Here is a 14,686-nt window from a genome sequence, read left to right as displayed (position 1 = left end):
GGTGTAGACCGCTGGTCTGTTTAACATCACTTAAATTAAGTGAGTATATTACATCTGGTTAATGGACATAATGAATTCCTGAATTGTTATTACATCTGGCTATTCACTTCACTGTATTGTGATTATACTAATTTTTATTCATTTCTTTCTATTTTAATAATACTCTGGGATGGAGCTGATGAGAAAAACCAAAGTACATTTGAAGGCCTTTGTTATTTGTCATCCTGTATTTTACATCTGAATTCAAATCTCAAGCTTTCCAAACTATATCAAGTTAAATGGTTGTTGTAAATGTTACTATCAGTACCTATTATTCTATCAATTTGTAGTATTCATTCTTTTGAATTTGTCAATTCTTATTAGGTGTGGTCGATCACTTAATTAAGAAGTTTTTGAAGTTGCTATTAAGGTATGTAATTTTGTTCTATAACAATGCACTTGTGTTTTCAACTTACTTTTATCATATTCAACTCTCTGCTCTGTGTTTTATTTGAATCCTTCATAATTATTTCTGAGGCGATCTGAATAAATTTGAATTTGACGTGGCATACATGGCGATTCAGGTTTATAGCTGTTATACTTGACCTCTGTTTTTTTTAGCTTTTTTTAGCATGTTATATTATTAATTTCAGGTATATATAATAATTAAAACTTACCTAAGAAATGCAGAGCCTGTGAAATAATGGAATTTAATAGGAAGAGGAGATTTAAAAACAAGGGGTCCTTTTGTAAGCAGGGCCGACTCAATAATTTAAGATGCCCTGTGCAAAGTAAAATCACTAACCCTTTTTAGTATATAATTATTAATTTTAAATATATTAATATTATATAATATATATATATATATAAAATAATTATAATATATATAATCTGAAATAAAAAAATAAAATTTATATATTAATTATCTATTAAAAACACATAAAAATTATGTATTAAGTTTGTTTATGTGTCTTAATACTTGTATAGCTTATACAAAAAAGTGTCATCTAAGTAGTGTTTTCCAAGCTCAAATTTGTAGTAGTGATTTAATTCTTGTGCTACATATGGATTATTTGTATATTTAGTTTTTTTGCAATTAAGATGTACTTGTACATAGGTATATTGGTATCATGGACCTGTATTCGGACCGTAGTTGGATGGCACGACGAAAGTCAAGCACTCAGATAGGTGCTACGGCTGAATTTAGAGCCGGTTGCCTAGCATTTTTGGAGTATGCATACAGTCACCCAGAATGTGTGAATGATAGGAAGCAGATACGGTGTCCGTGTTGGAAATGCAAGAATGCTAAATATCTGGATAGAGGCATGGTAAACTATCATTTACTAGTTTCTGGTTTCATGAGAAATTACGAAGAATGTTGGTGGGCACATGGGCAGAGAAGAGATGGTAGCTCTATAGCTCACACTCCAAGCGGTGGTAGTACTCACCGTATGAATGAAATGGTTCATGATCTAGCTGGACCAGATTTTGATTGGGAACAAACCAGAGGGCAACCTATGAATTCTGATGCCAAAGAATTTTTTAAGTTGTTAGAGGAGGGAAGCGAGCCATTATGGCATGGTTGTACCAAGCACACTAAATTGTCTGCAGTGGCAACATTACTTAACATCAAAGCTGATCACAACATGAGCCATGAATGTTTTGAGTCTCTTTTAAAAGCCATCAAGAGTATGTTGCCTGAAGTTGAGAAATTACCTGATAACTATTACTATTGTAAGAAAATGGTGAAGAAATTGGGTCTTGGATACCAAAAAATTGATGCATGTCCCAACGATTGCATGTTGTTTTATAAGGAAGATGAGAATATGACAAAATGCACAGTTTGCGGTCATGATCGGTTCAAACCCAAAAAAGATGGTGTAACTACAAAAAAATCTTCAATACCATTCAAGATTCTGAGGTATTTTCCAATAACAGATCGGTTAAAAAGGTTGTACATGTCTTCGAGAACAGCCGAACATATGAGGTGGCATGCGAGATCTCCATCTAATGATGGAGAACTTAATCATCCTGTGGATGGCCAGGCTTGGAAAGATTTCGACAAAGCACATCCACAATTTGCATCAGAAACCAGAAATGTGAGGCTTGGGTTGTCCACTGATGGTTTCAACCCATTTGGCCACTCAGCTGTGCCGTACTCCTGTTGGCCCGTGATTGTTACTCCATATAACCTCCCTCCTTGGATGTGTATGAAACAACCATACTTGTTTCTTTCGCTCATGATTCCCGGGCCTAATAGTCCTGGAAAGAATTTAGATGTTTACCTAAGGCCTCTTATAGACGAGTTGAAGGTATTATGGAGAGATGGAGTACAAACTTGGGATGTCTCAACAAAATCTAATTTCAACCTTAAGGCAGCTCTTATGTGGACTATAAGCGACTTCCCAGCTTATGGTATGTTATCTGGTTGGAGCACACATGGAAAGCTGGCATGTCCATATTGCATGGAGCATACCAAGTCTTTCAATCTACAAAAAGGTAGAAAGCCTTGCTGGTTTGACTGTCATCGTCGATTTTTGCCAGCAGATCACCCATTTCGAAGAAATAGAGAACACTTCAGGAAAGGGAAAGTTGAAAATGATAATCCTTTACCGCGACTATCGGGAACGGAGGTGCGAGCCCGTGTGATGAGACTTCCGGTCGTACCATTTGGCAAGAATGATAAGAAAATCAATGGATTTGGTGAGTCTCATAACTGGGTTCGAACAAGTATCTTTTGGGAATTACCTTATTGGTCTACAAATCTGATTCGTCATAATCTGGATGTTATGCATGTTGAGAAGAATGTGTTCGACAACGTGTTTAACACGGTGATGAATGTTAAAGGAAAGACAAAAGACAATGATAAGGCCCGCTTGGACCTGAAAGATATTTGTAAGCGCCCTACATTAGAAATTCATGAATCTGTTAATGGTAAGACAGTCAAACCGCATGCAAGGTACACATTGACCAAAAAGCAAGTTGAAGAGGTTTGCACATGGATCAAGTCCCTGAAATTGCCTGATGGATATGCGTCAAACATTTCAAGGTGTGTTTCAGATAAGACACCAAACGGGAAGTTGAAAGGCATGAAGAGTCACGATTGTCATGTGTTTTTGGAAAGACTCTTGCCTATAGCCTTTCGAGATTTACTTTATAAACCAATATGGGATGCTGTGACGGAACTTAGTCGTTTTTTTAATGACTTATGTTCAAAAACATTAAATGAGAAGGACATGAATATACTTGAGAAGAATATCATAGAGGTCACGTGTAAACTAGAAAAAATCTTTCCACCAGGATTTTTTGACTCTATGGAGCATTTGACAATACATCTTCCTTATGAAGCTCGTGTTGGGGGTCCGGTTCAATATAGATGGATGTACCCTTTCGAGAGGTTGATGGGAATGCTTAAGAGGGCCGTGAAGAATAGAGCTTGTGTCGAGGGTTCGATATGTGAGGCATACAGTTTTAATGAGATATCTACTTTTGTCGCAGACTATTTTCCAGATGAAGTCTTGACAAAGGCTAATCGAGTCTCAAGACATGATGATGGGGGAAATATCGAGCTAAATGGCCGACTTTCTATATTTGGTTTATCGGGACGTGCTTATGGAAAAGGGAGGCGTATATTTCTTTCTGAGAATGATTTGCTTGCTGCACATACTTATATTCTTCTCAATTGCGATGAGATTGATGAATATGTGAGGTAAACAGGCAAACTCTTAGATTTGTATCCTTATCATCCTTACAACATTACATATTATATACATTCCAATATGCTTATCTCTATAATATGTATATAGATTATATGATGCCGAGTTAAAAGTGAAGCATCCCAACATATCTGATAAAGATATTCAAGTCAATCGTTATAATGGATTTTCACTGTGGATAAAGGATAAAGTAAGTTCATTATCTTAACCATATATACACTCAATAGTAATTGTTAAACTTAATTAATTTATCTAATAAATTGCAATATTTGTAGGCTTTGAGTGAGGGATCAATGATTCCAGCTAATGTCCAAGCCTTAGCTATGGGACCGGACATGGACCAAGTCAGCTATAATGGTTACAAAGTTAATGGTTATGACTTTCATACAAAGACATATGGAAGCGGTAAAAGAACTATGAATTCAGGAGTGTGCGTCCAGGGAGATAGGTACGATGAGCTAAATAAATCTTTTTATGGCGAGTTAGAGGAAATTGTAGAGTTGTCATACAAGGGTACATACGGGGGTTATATTAACCTGTTCAAATGTCGCTGGTTCGATTCAGATAAAGGGATACGAGTTGACAGACATAGAATTGTTGATATTGATATTAACAGGTCTGCATACTCCAACGAGCCATTTGTATTACCAAATCAAACTGTGCAAGTATATTACACCTCTGGTCCTGGTAGAAAAAGGGATAGGCCTCCTTCAAATTGGCAAACTATAATTCATACTCCTGCACGCAGACGTGAAGAGGTAGTTAGTGGGGAGTTTTACCAAGAACAAATGCTTCACAGACCAACCATAGTAAATGTGGACGAGAATGAGGTAATCGAGTTAGATGGTGGAGATGAACCTCATGAAATAGATCCTGAGTTAATACTTGTGCCAAATGACACGGATACAGAAGAAGAAGAGTTACTGACTGATTATGACTCCGAGTCCGAGTCTGAAGCAGATGATGGTTATGAATCAATTGGGGATGAATCTGATCACTCAGACTACGACACTTAAACATTAAATAGATTTAGTAAATTTATTAATCCTATTTTCTTTTTATAATAAGAGAAATTTCTCAATGTCATTTCTTGTAGACATTATAAATAAAGTATCTGGTGAAATATGTACACAAGTCTTCGAAATCAGTTTAGTTTGTGTTGCCATTATTATCTGGATGTAATTTACTTATTCTTTATGTGCAATTTTGCTTTAGTTAGAAGACATATGTTATTTATAGTTGTCTTTGTGATAGATACTGCTAGATTTTTCATATGCTCCTAAGTCTGGATTTCAGACTTTTGTCCTCAGAATTCTAAAATATACTTGTTTCAACAAAAGGGAGAATACACACGTAACAATGTCAAGATGTTGTGTGCTCACAGTAGCACATGACTTTGTTATGTGGAGCAGCAGGTGCCCACTACCCCATACCAAGCAGATCCAATATAGATATTAATGTAATTTAGACCTCCAATAAATTTTAGATAAGTTTTTCCATTGAATAATAAGTTATAGCAGCATTAATACAGAACTGAGATATGAATATTACTAGCTGACCATTGTCCAGATTCTCCCCAGGGAATAAAAAATTTATAAGCTAGAGATATTTGTACAGTATTACCTAGAACAGTAAAGAATTTGCTAATCTGCTGGTCCTAGTAATATGTTGTGCTTAAAAAGAGGTAATATTAGTTTCCTAGATTAACTTGTAAAAAATTAAATAAACAAAAGTGTATACTCAGATTTCCTTTGTAGAGGTAGAAAATACATACATAGAATTACAGGTCCAGGTTATATTGTTCAGTAGCAATGCAAGCAAAATATCCCGTGTAACCAGAAGATATTAGTAAATATTAAAGTATTTCAGGCGTACTTCAAGTCTACCTGCTTATATTTTGATTCATCCATTATATACTACAGTCAGCAGCTGTTACTTTTTTAAATTAAAATTTAGCTTCGTGGTTAAAGGAATTGATTTACCTTGCATACAGGACCAAATCCTCCTTGTCCCAGCTTATTTACCTTGTAATTATAAAAAGAAATAGGGGCAGATCTGTTAGATTATGGTTGTACAGCTTGCAACTAGCTATTTCTCAATCGTGTATATATATTTTTTAGATGGCTTCAGAAGCAACACCTCAGACAAAGAGCTTCATCGGTAGAGGGCCGAATTGTATCCCAAAGGCCCCAACGAACCCAGATGATCGGACTATGATTCACATTCGTCCTTTTCCACATGACAAGTATGTATTTAATCTTTCTAACATAATATTTTGGTTTCTATTTTAAATATAAACACATGTCTTTTAATGCAAATATGTTGTATTTTATAGTGATTTTGCAGATCCTAAAATCGTGAAGTGCATCTCTCAATTGTGCCTCCAAAATTGGCCTACCCCTGTGATTAGGTGGGCTGAAACACCTCTCGCCCACAAGGATGCAGTTTGGGCTGAATTTCAGGTACCAAGTAGGCAATAGCTTTTAGTTTATAACTTTATATATCCTTTGTTGTTGGGTAAAAACGCAGAAATTATAATTTATTATTTATATGTAACAACCGGTAATTTTGAACTTCTTCATAAGCACGATACTTATATCCTATGTTAGTATGTCGATACGTGGAATCGTTATATGTGTATATATATAAATATTCTCTTGTTATGTGGTATTGCAAGTATCACTAATATAATTTCTACGCGATATAATTTGTACGCGAGTAAGATTTCTTGTTACGCGATTTAGTGATAATTGGGATTTATACATGACTTGATGGCATAATTAGATTATATTTCGTGTATAAATAGTCGTATGCAAGAAATTTAGCTACGCGATTAATTATCTTGCACGATTCGATGTTAATTTAATAGTTGCGGCTACGCGATTTAATAATAGTAGAGATTATCGTAAATAGTGGTAAATTGTAATGCGAGCGATTACGTGATATGATATACATATATAATTGTAGTGGAAAGTCGTTTTGTTGTGAATTATTATGTGTATTATTGTGTGTAAATTCTTTTTATACATAGATTATATATTGGAGTGTAATACTTGAAAATGCTTTTAAAAATATTTCTTTGTCCAAAATTTTTGATCATGATTTTGTTAAACTTGTAAAATCTCATAGTATTTATAGTATTAATTTGATGATTTATGGAATTGTAGTTTATTTATTAAAATCCATTCATTTTATTCATACTTTTAGTAATTATAAGATTACACTAGTACCCTTGCATGCATTTTGGTAGAGAATAGAGTCCAAGGGCATGACCGACTATTCACACCATTTGACTCTTGTAATTACCACTAAAACCTTGCATGCATTCTCACCTAAAGCCACTAGAAGGATAGAATTGTAACTACCCAAATCCACTCACTTCTAGTCTAGTCAAAAGCACAAGACTTCATCATTTCCTACACTACACTACACACAAAATCAAACCCACCAAACTCTCCTCCCTCTCTCTCATTTCAGCTGAGTAGAAACCCCCTCCCAAACCCTTAAAATTTTCTCTTCATAACCTCATATACACACATAATTTACCACTCATCCAAGAGAGAAAAATCATCTCCTAGTCACAAGCTTCCATTTAAGGTTAGTTTGAGTACTTGCATGTCATCAAGCCAAGAGTTTTCGACTTTGGTTCTCATGGACCTAGAGTTGAACTCATTGTGGCTTAAATACTTGGACAAGGAGTGGTCTTGAGGGAGTGTATCACCCCCATTTGTCAAGCCATAACCTTGGTTCAAGCCCTCGGCAATGACTCCCAAGGAGCCGAAGGGAATCCATTGATTTGGATGATTTTTGTGGATGGAATGAGATGTTTCTTGCTGGGATCTTTGAGTTTCAGTCTTTACAAGATTGTTTTACAAAGTTTTAAACATTGCATGTCAAGATCTTGCCAAGAAAGTTAGAGTTTATAAGTGCATGTCATGATTTTCATAGTATAAAGTGTATGCTGATTTTGTCACTTTTTAAACTGGTTTTTGATCATTGCATGCCTCGGTTTTTGCCATAAAATGCTAGTATAATATGTGCCATGATTAGTCATGTTCAGTTTTGATGTATTATGTGATTTTATATGGAGTATTAGATCGAAATCATGCTTAGAAATGCTGAAAACCAATCTGCTCTGCTCTGCTGTGATTTTTGGCTTCGGTAATGTGATTTTTGAGGCTTGATTTGTGTTGTAATTTCTTGTATAAGGCTATACAATAGTGGTATATAGATTATAGACTAGAGTTGTTGGCTTGGTTGTTGTTGAATGGTGTTAAGATGGGTGATAAGGTGGAAGGAGGCACACACTAGCACTGGACAGATTTTTGCACATAGAAACTAGGAGTTTTGGTGTTGATTTGGTTGGGTTTTGCTGGTCCCAAGTGTCCAGGAGTTGGGAGTGAGTTTTGTTATGATTCCAGTAGTCTTAAATCACCAAAGCCCCTGCATTTAGGTAGGTATACACACTCAAAACAGTAGATACCCCAAAACAGGGCAGAATTGAACAATCTGTGTTCTTGTGAGGTTTTCACCTTGTCATGAGTGAGGCCTTCATGGGGCCTTGGCTTAACTGAGCTTAGTGAACCCTAAGAAAGCCTAACAAACCATTAGAACCCAAATCCTAGTGAGAAAACAGAGTTTTAAATCAGTAAACACAAGGCAGTTGGGAAACAGGGTAGTTTTCAGCAGTGTCAACTTTGTGTAATAACCTGGGAAGTTTCATATGGGGCCTTGGAGTGAAACCAAGTCTGAGAGATAGCCTTAAGAGTTGGGAATCCATGGGAATTGATTTGGTAGGAATGCACTTAGTACACATTAAATTATCTCAGTTAGGATGCAGGTAGTGCAGAGAGGTTGCAACAGAGAACCTCACTGTGCCCTTTGAACATTTTAAACCAATTTGTGTGAGGCCTTTGTATTGTATCAATTGCACAAGTAAGTTTAGAGTCTTAGAAACCTATTAGAAGTAAATTAGAGTGAAGGCCCTAGTTAGAGCATCTTATTTTCACTAAGTAACCGAGAGCAACCTTAGAGAGCCATTGGAGAGTTGTAAGTGCAACTCTTGCATGATTGTCAAGGGTATAAGGGCTGAGTTTTGCAAGCACTTTTAGGATTAAGATAAGGTCAGTATGAGGAGTTTAGAAGTTTAGAAATTAGCCTTTATGTGCTACTTGCTTATGTGTTTAGGAGTTTAAGTATGTAGTATATATATATATAGTTAATAAATCATGCCATGCCATTATGTGACTATGTGAATTATGTGACTATGTGGAGTATGTGAATACATGATTATGTTAATTGTCTTTCATATGTATAAATGAGCATGTATACCTAAAATTAAGTACGTGTAATGACTCTTATAGCGATAGTTAGCTAATAATAGAGTATTAGGTTACGTAACTAGAGAATAGGCGCGTGTAATATAAATTAGACTTAAAATGCCGTTTAGTGACGAGGTTAATATAATGTGTAGGTTCCGAGGCGAAAGGAAAAGCTCGTACCATCAAGATTGAATAATCTCAGAATCTTGCAAAGGCAAGTTACTACATCCTTAACTTTACAATTGTTGCAAATATATGTGCACCCGTGAACTCATAAATCCTTATGAATATTTAGTTGCGATAATCACCATACCTATTATGTTCGCAAATACCTTGACATAAAAATTCCGATCATACTAGTACCTTCCTTTCAAATATATCCTTACACTTGTACCCAAAATGTTAGATTCCCTATTAAAAACTTCCAATAACACCATGACACGTATACTTTCATAAATGTCACGCCCCAAACCAACACACACACACGAATTGATATAATATGAACAAGAGACAGATAAATAATAAATCCGGAAATTAGGATTACATAATTTAAATCCCAAAAGGGTAACCTTTAGTTAATTACAAGTCCAAAAAGGTGAAATAAAGTCCCAAAAGATCTTATAAGTTCAGAGTGTGGATCAGCCCATCTAACTAGTACAAAACATAATAGCGAAAGCCGCTTATATCATATATGCTACCTTCGCCCTTAAACAATTCTCTGCGTAGCCAGTGGTCGATTTACGTGCTGTTTGCTTTGTGCGTACCATATTTGCTAGCTGTAAAAGGGGTTAAATACGAGAACATGAGCAAAGACGCTCAGCAAGTACTAACAGTCCTAAACACATGGCATCATAATAATATCAAAGGTGTCCGAAACAAATTTAAGAATAAATGATAAAGCATTCATTAAGGTTCATGATAATATGATGAATGGACATGGCAAAACACATGGATAATCATGGTATAGAAATCATGGCATCGTGGCAATATGGCAACATGTTATAATCATATCATCATCAAAATTCATTTTAGGACGCTACGGATTACAGCCGGTGATCAGCCGCGAAGTAATCCCGAACCGCGCTGGGTTCTCAAATATAATGGGATCCCTAGGCTATATGTGAGCCTAATAATATGTGAAAAGGACTTGCGTCTAGTCCAAATCACTAAAGAAAACATTTTATAATTCATTTTGATTTATAACATGGATGCCGGAAAAAGGTTTATATCATCTTTTATTGAAATATGGCAAAAGGGTTCAAGTTCACTAATAATGTGTCAACGCATATTGGACTTAAGGGGATAAGTTCCAAAGTCAAAAGAAAGTCAATTCTATCAAGTGTTATTCGGTATTTATGAAAGTATACATGTCATGGTGTTATTGGAAGTTTTTAATAGGGAATCTAACATTTTGGGTACAAGTGTAAGGATATATTTGAAAGGAAGGTACTAGTATGATCGGAATTTTTATGTCAAGGTATTTGCGAACATAATAGGTATGGTGATTATCGCAACTAAATATTCATAAGGATTTATGAGTTCACGGGTGCACATATATTTGCAACAATTGTAAAGTTAAGGATGTAGTAACTTGCCTTTGCAAGATTCTGAGATTATTCAATCTTGATGGTACGAGCTTTTCCTTTCGCCTCGGAACCTACACATTATATTAACCTCGTCACTAAACGGCATTTTAAGTCTAATTTATATTACACGCGCCTATTCTCTAGTTACGTAACCTAATACTCTATTATTAGCTAACTATCGCTATAAGAGTCATTACACGTACTTAATTTTAGGTATACATGCTCATTTATACATATGAAAGACAATTAACATAATCATGTATTCACATACTCCACATAGTCACCTAATTCACATAGTCACATAATGGCATGGCATGATTTATTAACTATATATATATATACTACATACTTAAACTCCTAAACACATAAGCAAGTAGCACATAAAGGCTAATTTCTAAACTTCTAAACTCCTCATACTGACCTTATCTTAATCCTAAAAGTGCTTGCAAAACTCAGCCCTTATACCCTTGACAATCATGCAAGAGTTGCACTTACAACTCTCCAATGGCTCTCTAAGGTTGCTCTCGGTTACTTAGTGAAAATAAGATGCTCTAACTAGGGCCTTCACTCTAATTTACTTCTAATAGGTTTCTAAGACTCTAAACTTACTTGTGCAATTGATACAATACAAAGGCCTCACACAAATTGGTTTAAAATGTTCAAAGGGCACAGTGAGGTTCTCTGTTGCAACCTCTCTGCACTACCTGCATCCTAACTGAGATAATTTAATGTGTACTAAGTGCATTCCTACCAAATCAATTCCCATGGATTCCCAACTCTTAAGGCTATCTCTCAGACTTGGTTTCACTCCAAGGCCCCATCTGAAACTTTCCAGGTTATTACATAAAGTTGACACTGCTGAAAACTACCCTGTTTCCCAACTGCCTTGTGTTTACTGATTTAAAACTCTGTTTTCTCACTAGGATTTGGGTTCTAATGGTTTGTTAGGCTTTCTTAGGGTTCACTAAGCTCAGTTAAGCCAAGGCCCCATGAAGGCCTCACTCATGACAAGGTGAAAACCTCACAAGAACACAGATTGTTCAATTCTGCCCTGTTTTGGGGTATCTACTGTTTTGAGTGTGTATACCTACCTAAATGCAGGGGCTTTGGTGATTTAAGACTACTGGAATCATAACAAAACTCACTCCCAACTCCTGGACACTTGGGACCAGCAAAACCCAACCAAATCAACACCAAAACTCCTAGTTTCTATGTGCAAAAATCTGTCCAGTGCTAGTGTGTGCCTCCTTCCACCTTATCACCCATCTTAACACCATTCAACAACAACCAAGCCAACAACTCTAGTCTATAATCTATATACCACTATTGTATAGCCTTATACAAGAAATTACAACACAAATCAAGCCTCAAAAATCACATTACCGAAGCCAAAAATCACAGCAGAGCAGAGCAGATTGGTTTTCAGCATTTCTAAGCATGATTTCGATCTAATACTCCATATAAAATCACATAATACATCAAAACTGAACATGACTAATCATGGCACATATTATACTAGCATTTTATGGCAAAAACCGAGGCATGCAATGATCAAAAACCAGTTTAAAAAGTGACAAAATCAGCATACACTTTATACTATGAAAATCATGACATGCACTTATAAACTCTAACTTTCTTGGCAAGATCTTGACATGCAATGTTTAAAACTTTGTAAAACAATCTTGTAAAGACTGAAACTCAAAGATCCCAGCAAGAAACATCTCATTCCATCCACAAAAATCATCCAAATCAATGGATTCCCTTCGGCTCCTTGGGAGTCATTGCCGAGGGCTTGAACCAAGGTTATGGCTTGACAAATGGGGGTGATACACTCCCTCAAGACCACTCCTTGTCCAAGTATTTAAGCCACAATGAGTTCAACTCTAGGTCCATGAGAACCAAAGTCGAAAACTCTTGGCTTGATGACATGCAAGTACTCAAACTAACCTTAAATGGAAGCTTGTGACTAGGAGATGATTTTTCTCTCTTGGATGAGTTGCAAAATATGTGTGTATATGAGGTTATGAAGAGAAAATTTTAAGGGTTTGGGAGGGGGTTTCTACTCAGCTGAAATGAGAGAGAGGGAGGAGAGTTTGGTGGGTTTGATTTTGTGTGTAGTGTGGTGTAGGAAATGATGAAGTCTTGTGCTTTTGACTAGACTAGAAGTGAGTGGATTTGGGTAGTTACAATTCTATCCTTCTAGTGGCTTTAGGTGAGAATGCATGCAAGGTTTTAGTGGTAATTACAAGAGTCAAATGGTGTGAATAGTCGGTCATGCCCTTGGACTCTATTCTCTACCAAAATGCATGCAAGGGTACTAGTGTAATCTTATAATTACTAAAAGTATGAATAAAATGAATGGATTTTAATAAATAAACTACAATTCCATAAATCATCAAATTAATACTATAAATACTATGAGATTTTACAAGTTTAACAAAATCATGATCAAAAATTTTGGACAAAGAAATATTTTTAAAAGCATTTTCAAGTATTACACTCTAATATATAATCTATGTATAAAAAGAATTTACACACAATAATACACATAATAATTCACAACAAAACGACTTTCCACTACAATTATATATGTATATCATATCACGTAATCGCTCGCATTACAATTTACCACTATTTACGATAATCTCTACTATTATTAAATCGCGTAGCCGCAACTATTAAATTAACATCGAATCGTGCAAGATAATTAATCGCGTAGCTAAATTTCTCGCATACGACTATTTATACACGAAATATAATCTAATTATGCCATCAAGTCATGTATAAATCCCAATTATCACTAAATCGCGTAACAAGAAATCTTACTCGCGTACAAAATATATCGCGTAGAAATTATATCGCATAAAAGTTATATTAGTGATACTTGCAATACCACATAACAAGAGAATATATATATATACACTCTTATATAACAATTCCACGTATCGACATAATAACATAGAATATAAGTATCGTGCTTATGAAGAAGTTCAAAATTACCGGTTGTTACATCCTCTCCCCCTTATAGGATTCTGTCCTCAGAATCTAGGAGAATAATTGAGGATACCGATTCCGCATATCAGACTCTAGCTCCCAAGTGGCTTCTTCTACCCTTGGATTCCTCCACAACACTTTTACCAAGCTTACTGATTTCTTCCTAAGTTTTCTTTCTTGCCGATCTAGTATTTGTACGGGATGTTCTTCATATGATAAATCAGTCTGGATCTCCACTGGTTCACTTTCTATCACATGATTGGCGTCCGGATTATACTTCTTGAGTAATGAGACATGAAACACATTATGCACGTACTGATATTGTGGTGGCAATGCTAACTCGTAGGCAACTTTTCCAACTTGGTTCAAGACTTCAAAAGGTCCAATGTATCTTGGTGCTAGTTTTCCTTTCTTACCAAATCTGGTCAAACCCTTCCACGGTGATATTTTTAGCAATACAGCTTCCCCAATTTCAAACTTCACATCTTTTCGAGCGGGGTCCGCGTACTTCCTTTGTCTGTCTTGTGCAGCAATTAGTCTCTTCTTGATTACTGTGATGGTGTCCTTCATTTGTTGTACCAATTCAGGTCCTAAAACCTTCCCTTCTCCAACTTCATCCCAATTCGTCGGTGTTCTGCATTTCCGTCCATATAAAGCTTCGTATGGTGGCATGCCAATGCTGGAATGGTAACTATTATTGTATGAAAACTCCACAAGGGGTAAATGTTCGTCCCAACTTCCCGAAAAGTCAATGGCACAGCTTCGCAACATATCTTCAATGGTTTGGATTGTTCGTTCGCTTTGGCCGTCAGTTTGTGGATGATATGCCGTGCTCATGTTCAACTTCGTCCCTAAATGTTCTTGAAATTGCCTCCAAAATCTCGAATTGAATCGTGGGTCCCGATCTGAAACTATTGATATAGGTACACCATGTCTTAACACGATTTCGCGTACATACATATGAACTAGTCTGTCTAAAGAAGATTTCTCATTAATTGGAAGAAAATGTGCCGATTTCGTAAGACGGTCAACTATTACCCAAATTGCATCGTGTCCAGAACGCGTTCGAGGTAATCCTACTACAAAGTCC

The 14,686-nt window shown here is 36.0% G+C and overlaps 1 protein-coding gene across 1 annotated transcript; it reads left to right on the top strand.

The window, feature by feature from the left end:
- Window positions 1–1,109: 1,109 nt before the first annotated feature.
- LOC108203990 (uncharacterized) lies at window positions 1,110–4,711 on the top strand. Its single transcript, XM_017373224.2, has 3 exons — window positions 1,110–3,688; window positions 3,786–3,885; window positions 3,971–4,711. Exons 1-3 carry the CDS (start codon window positions 1,110–1,112, stop codon window positions 4,709–4,711), a joined length of 3,420 nt encoding a protein of 1,139 aa, XP_017228713.2.
- Window positions 4,712–14,686: the final 9,975 nt, after the last annotated feature.

This window comes from Daucus carota, chromosome 2, assembly GCF_001625215.2.
Source record: "Daucus carota subsp. sativus chromosome 2, DH1 v3.0, whole genome shotgun sequence".
Taxonomy (NCBI): domain Eukaryota; kingdom Viridiplantae; phylum Streptophyta; class Magnoliopsida; order Apiales; family Apiaceae; genus Daucus; species Daucus carota.
The sequence above is the reverse complement of the archived record's forward strand: the minus strand, read 5'-3'. Positions and strand labels throughout refer to the sequence as shown.

Bases quoted from the DNA above. Each gene is read 5' to 3' on its own strand.
- LOC108203990 (XM_017373224.2), top strand. From the start codon at position 1,110: ATGGACCTGTATTCGGACCGTAGTTGGATGGCACGACGAAAGTCAAGC. The intron at 3,689-3,785 runs GTAAACAGGCAA...ATATGTATATAG, and splicing joins GAGATTGATGAATATGTGAG to ATTATATGATGCCGAGTTAA. The intron at 3,886-3,970 runs GTAAGTTCATTA...CAATATTTGTAG, and splicing joins CACTGTGGATAAAGGATAAA to GCTTTGAGTGAGGGATCAAT.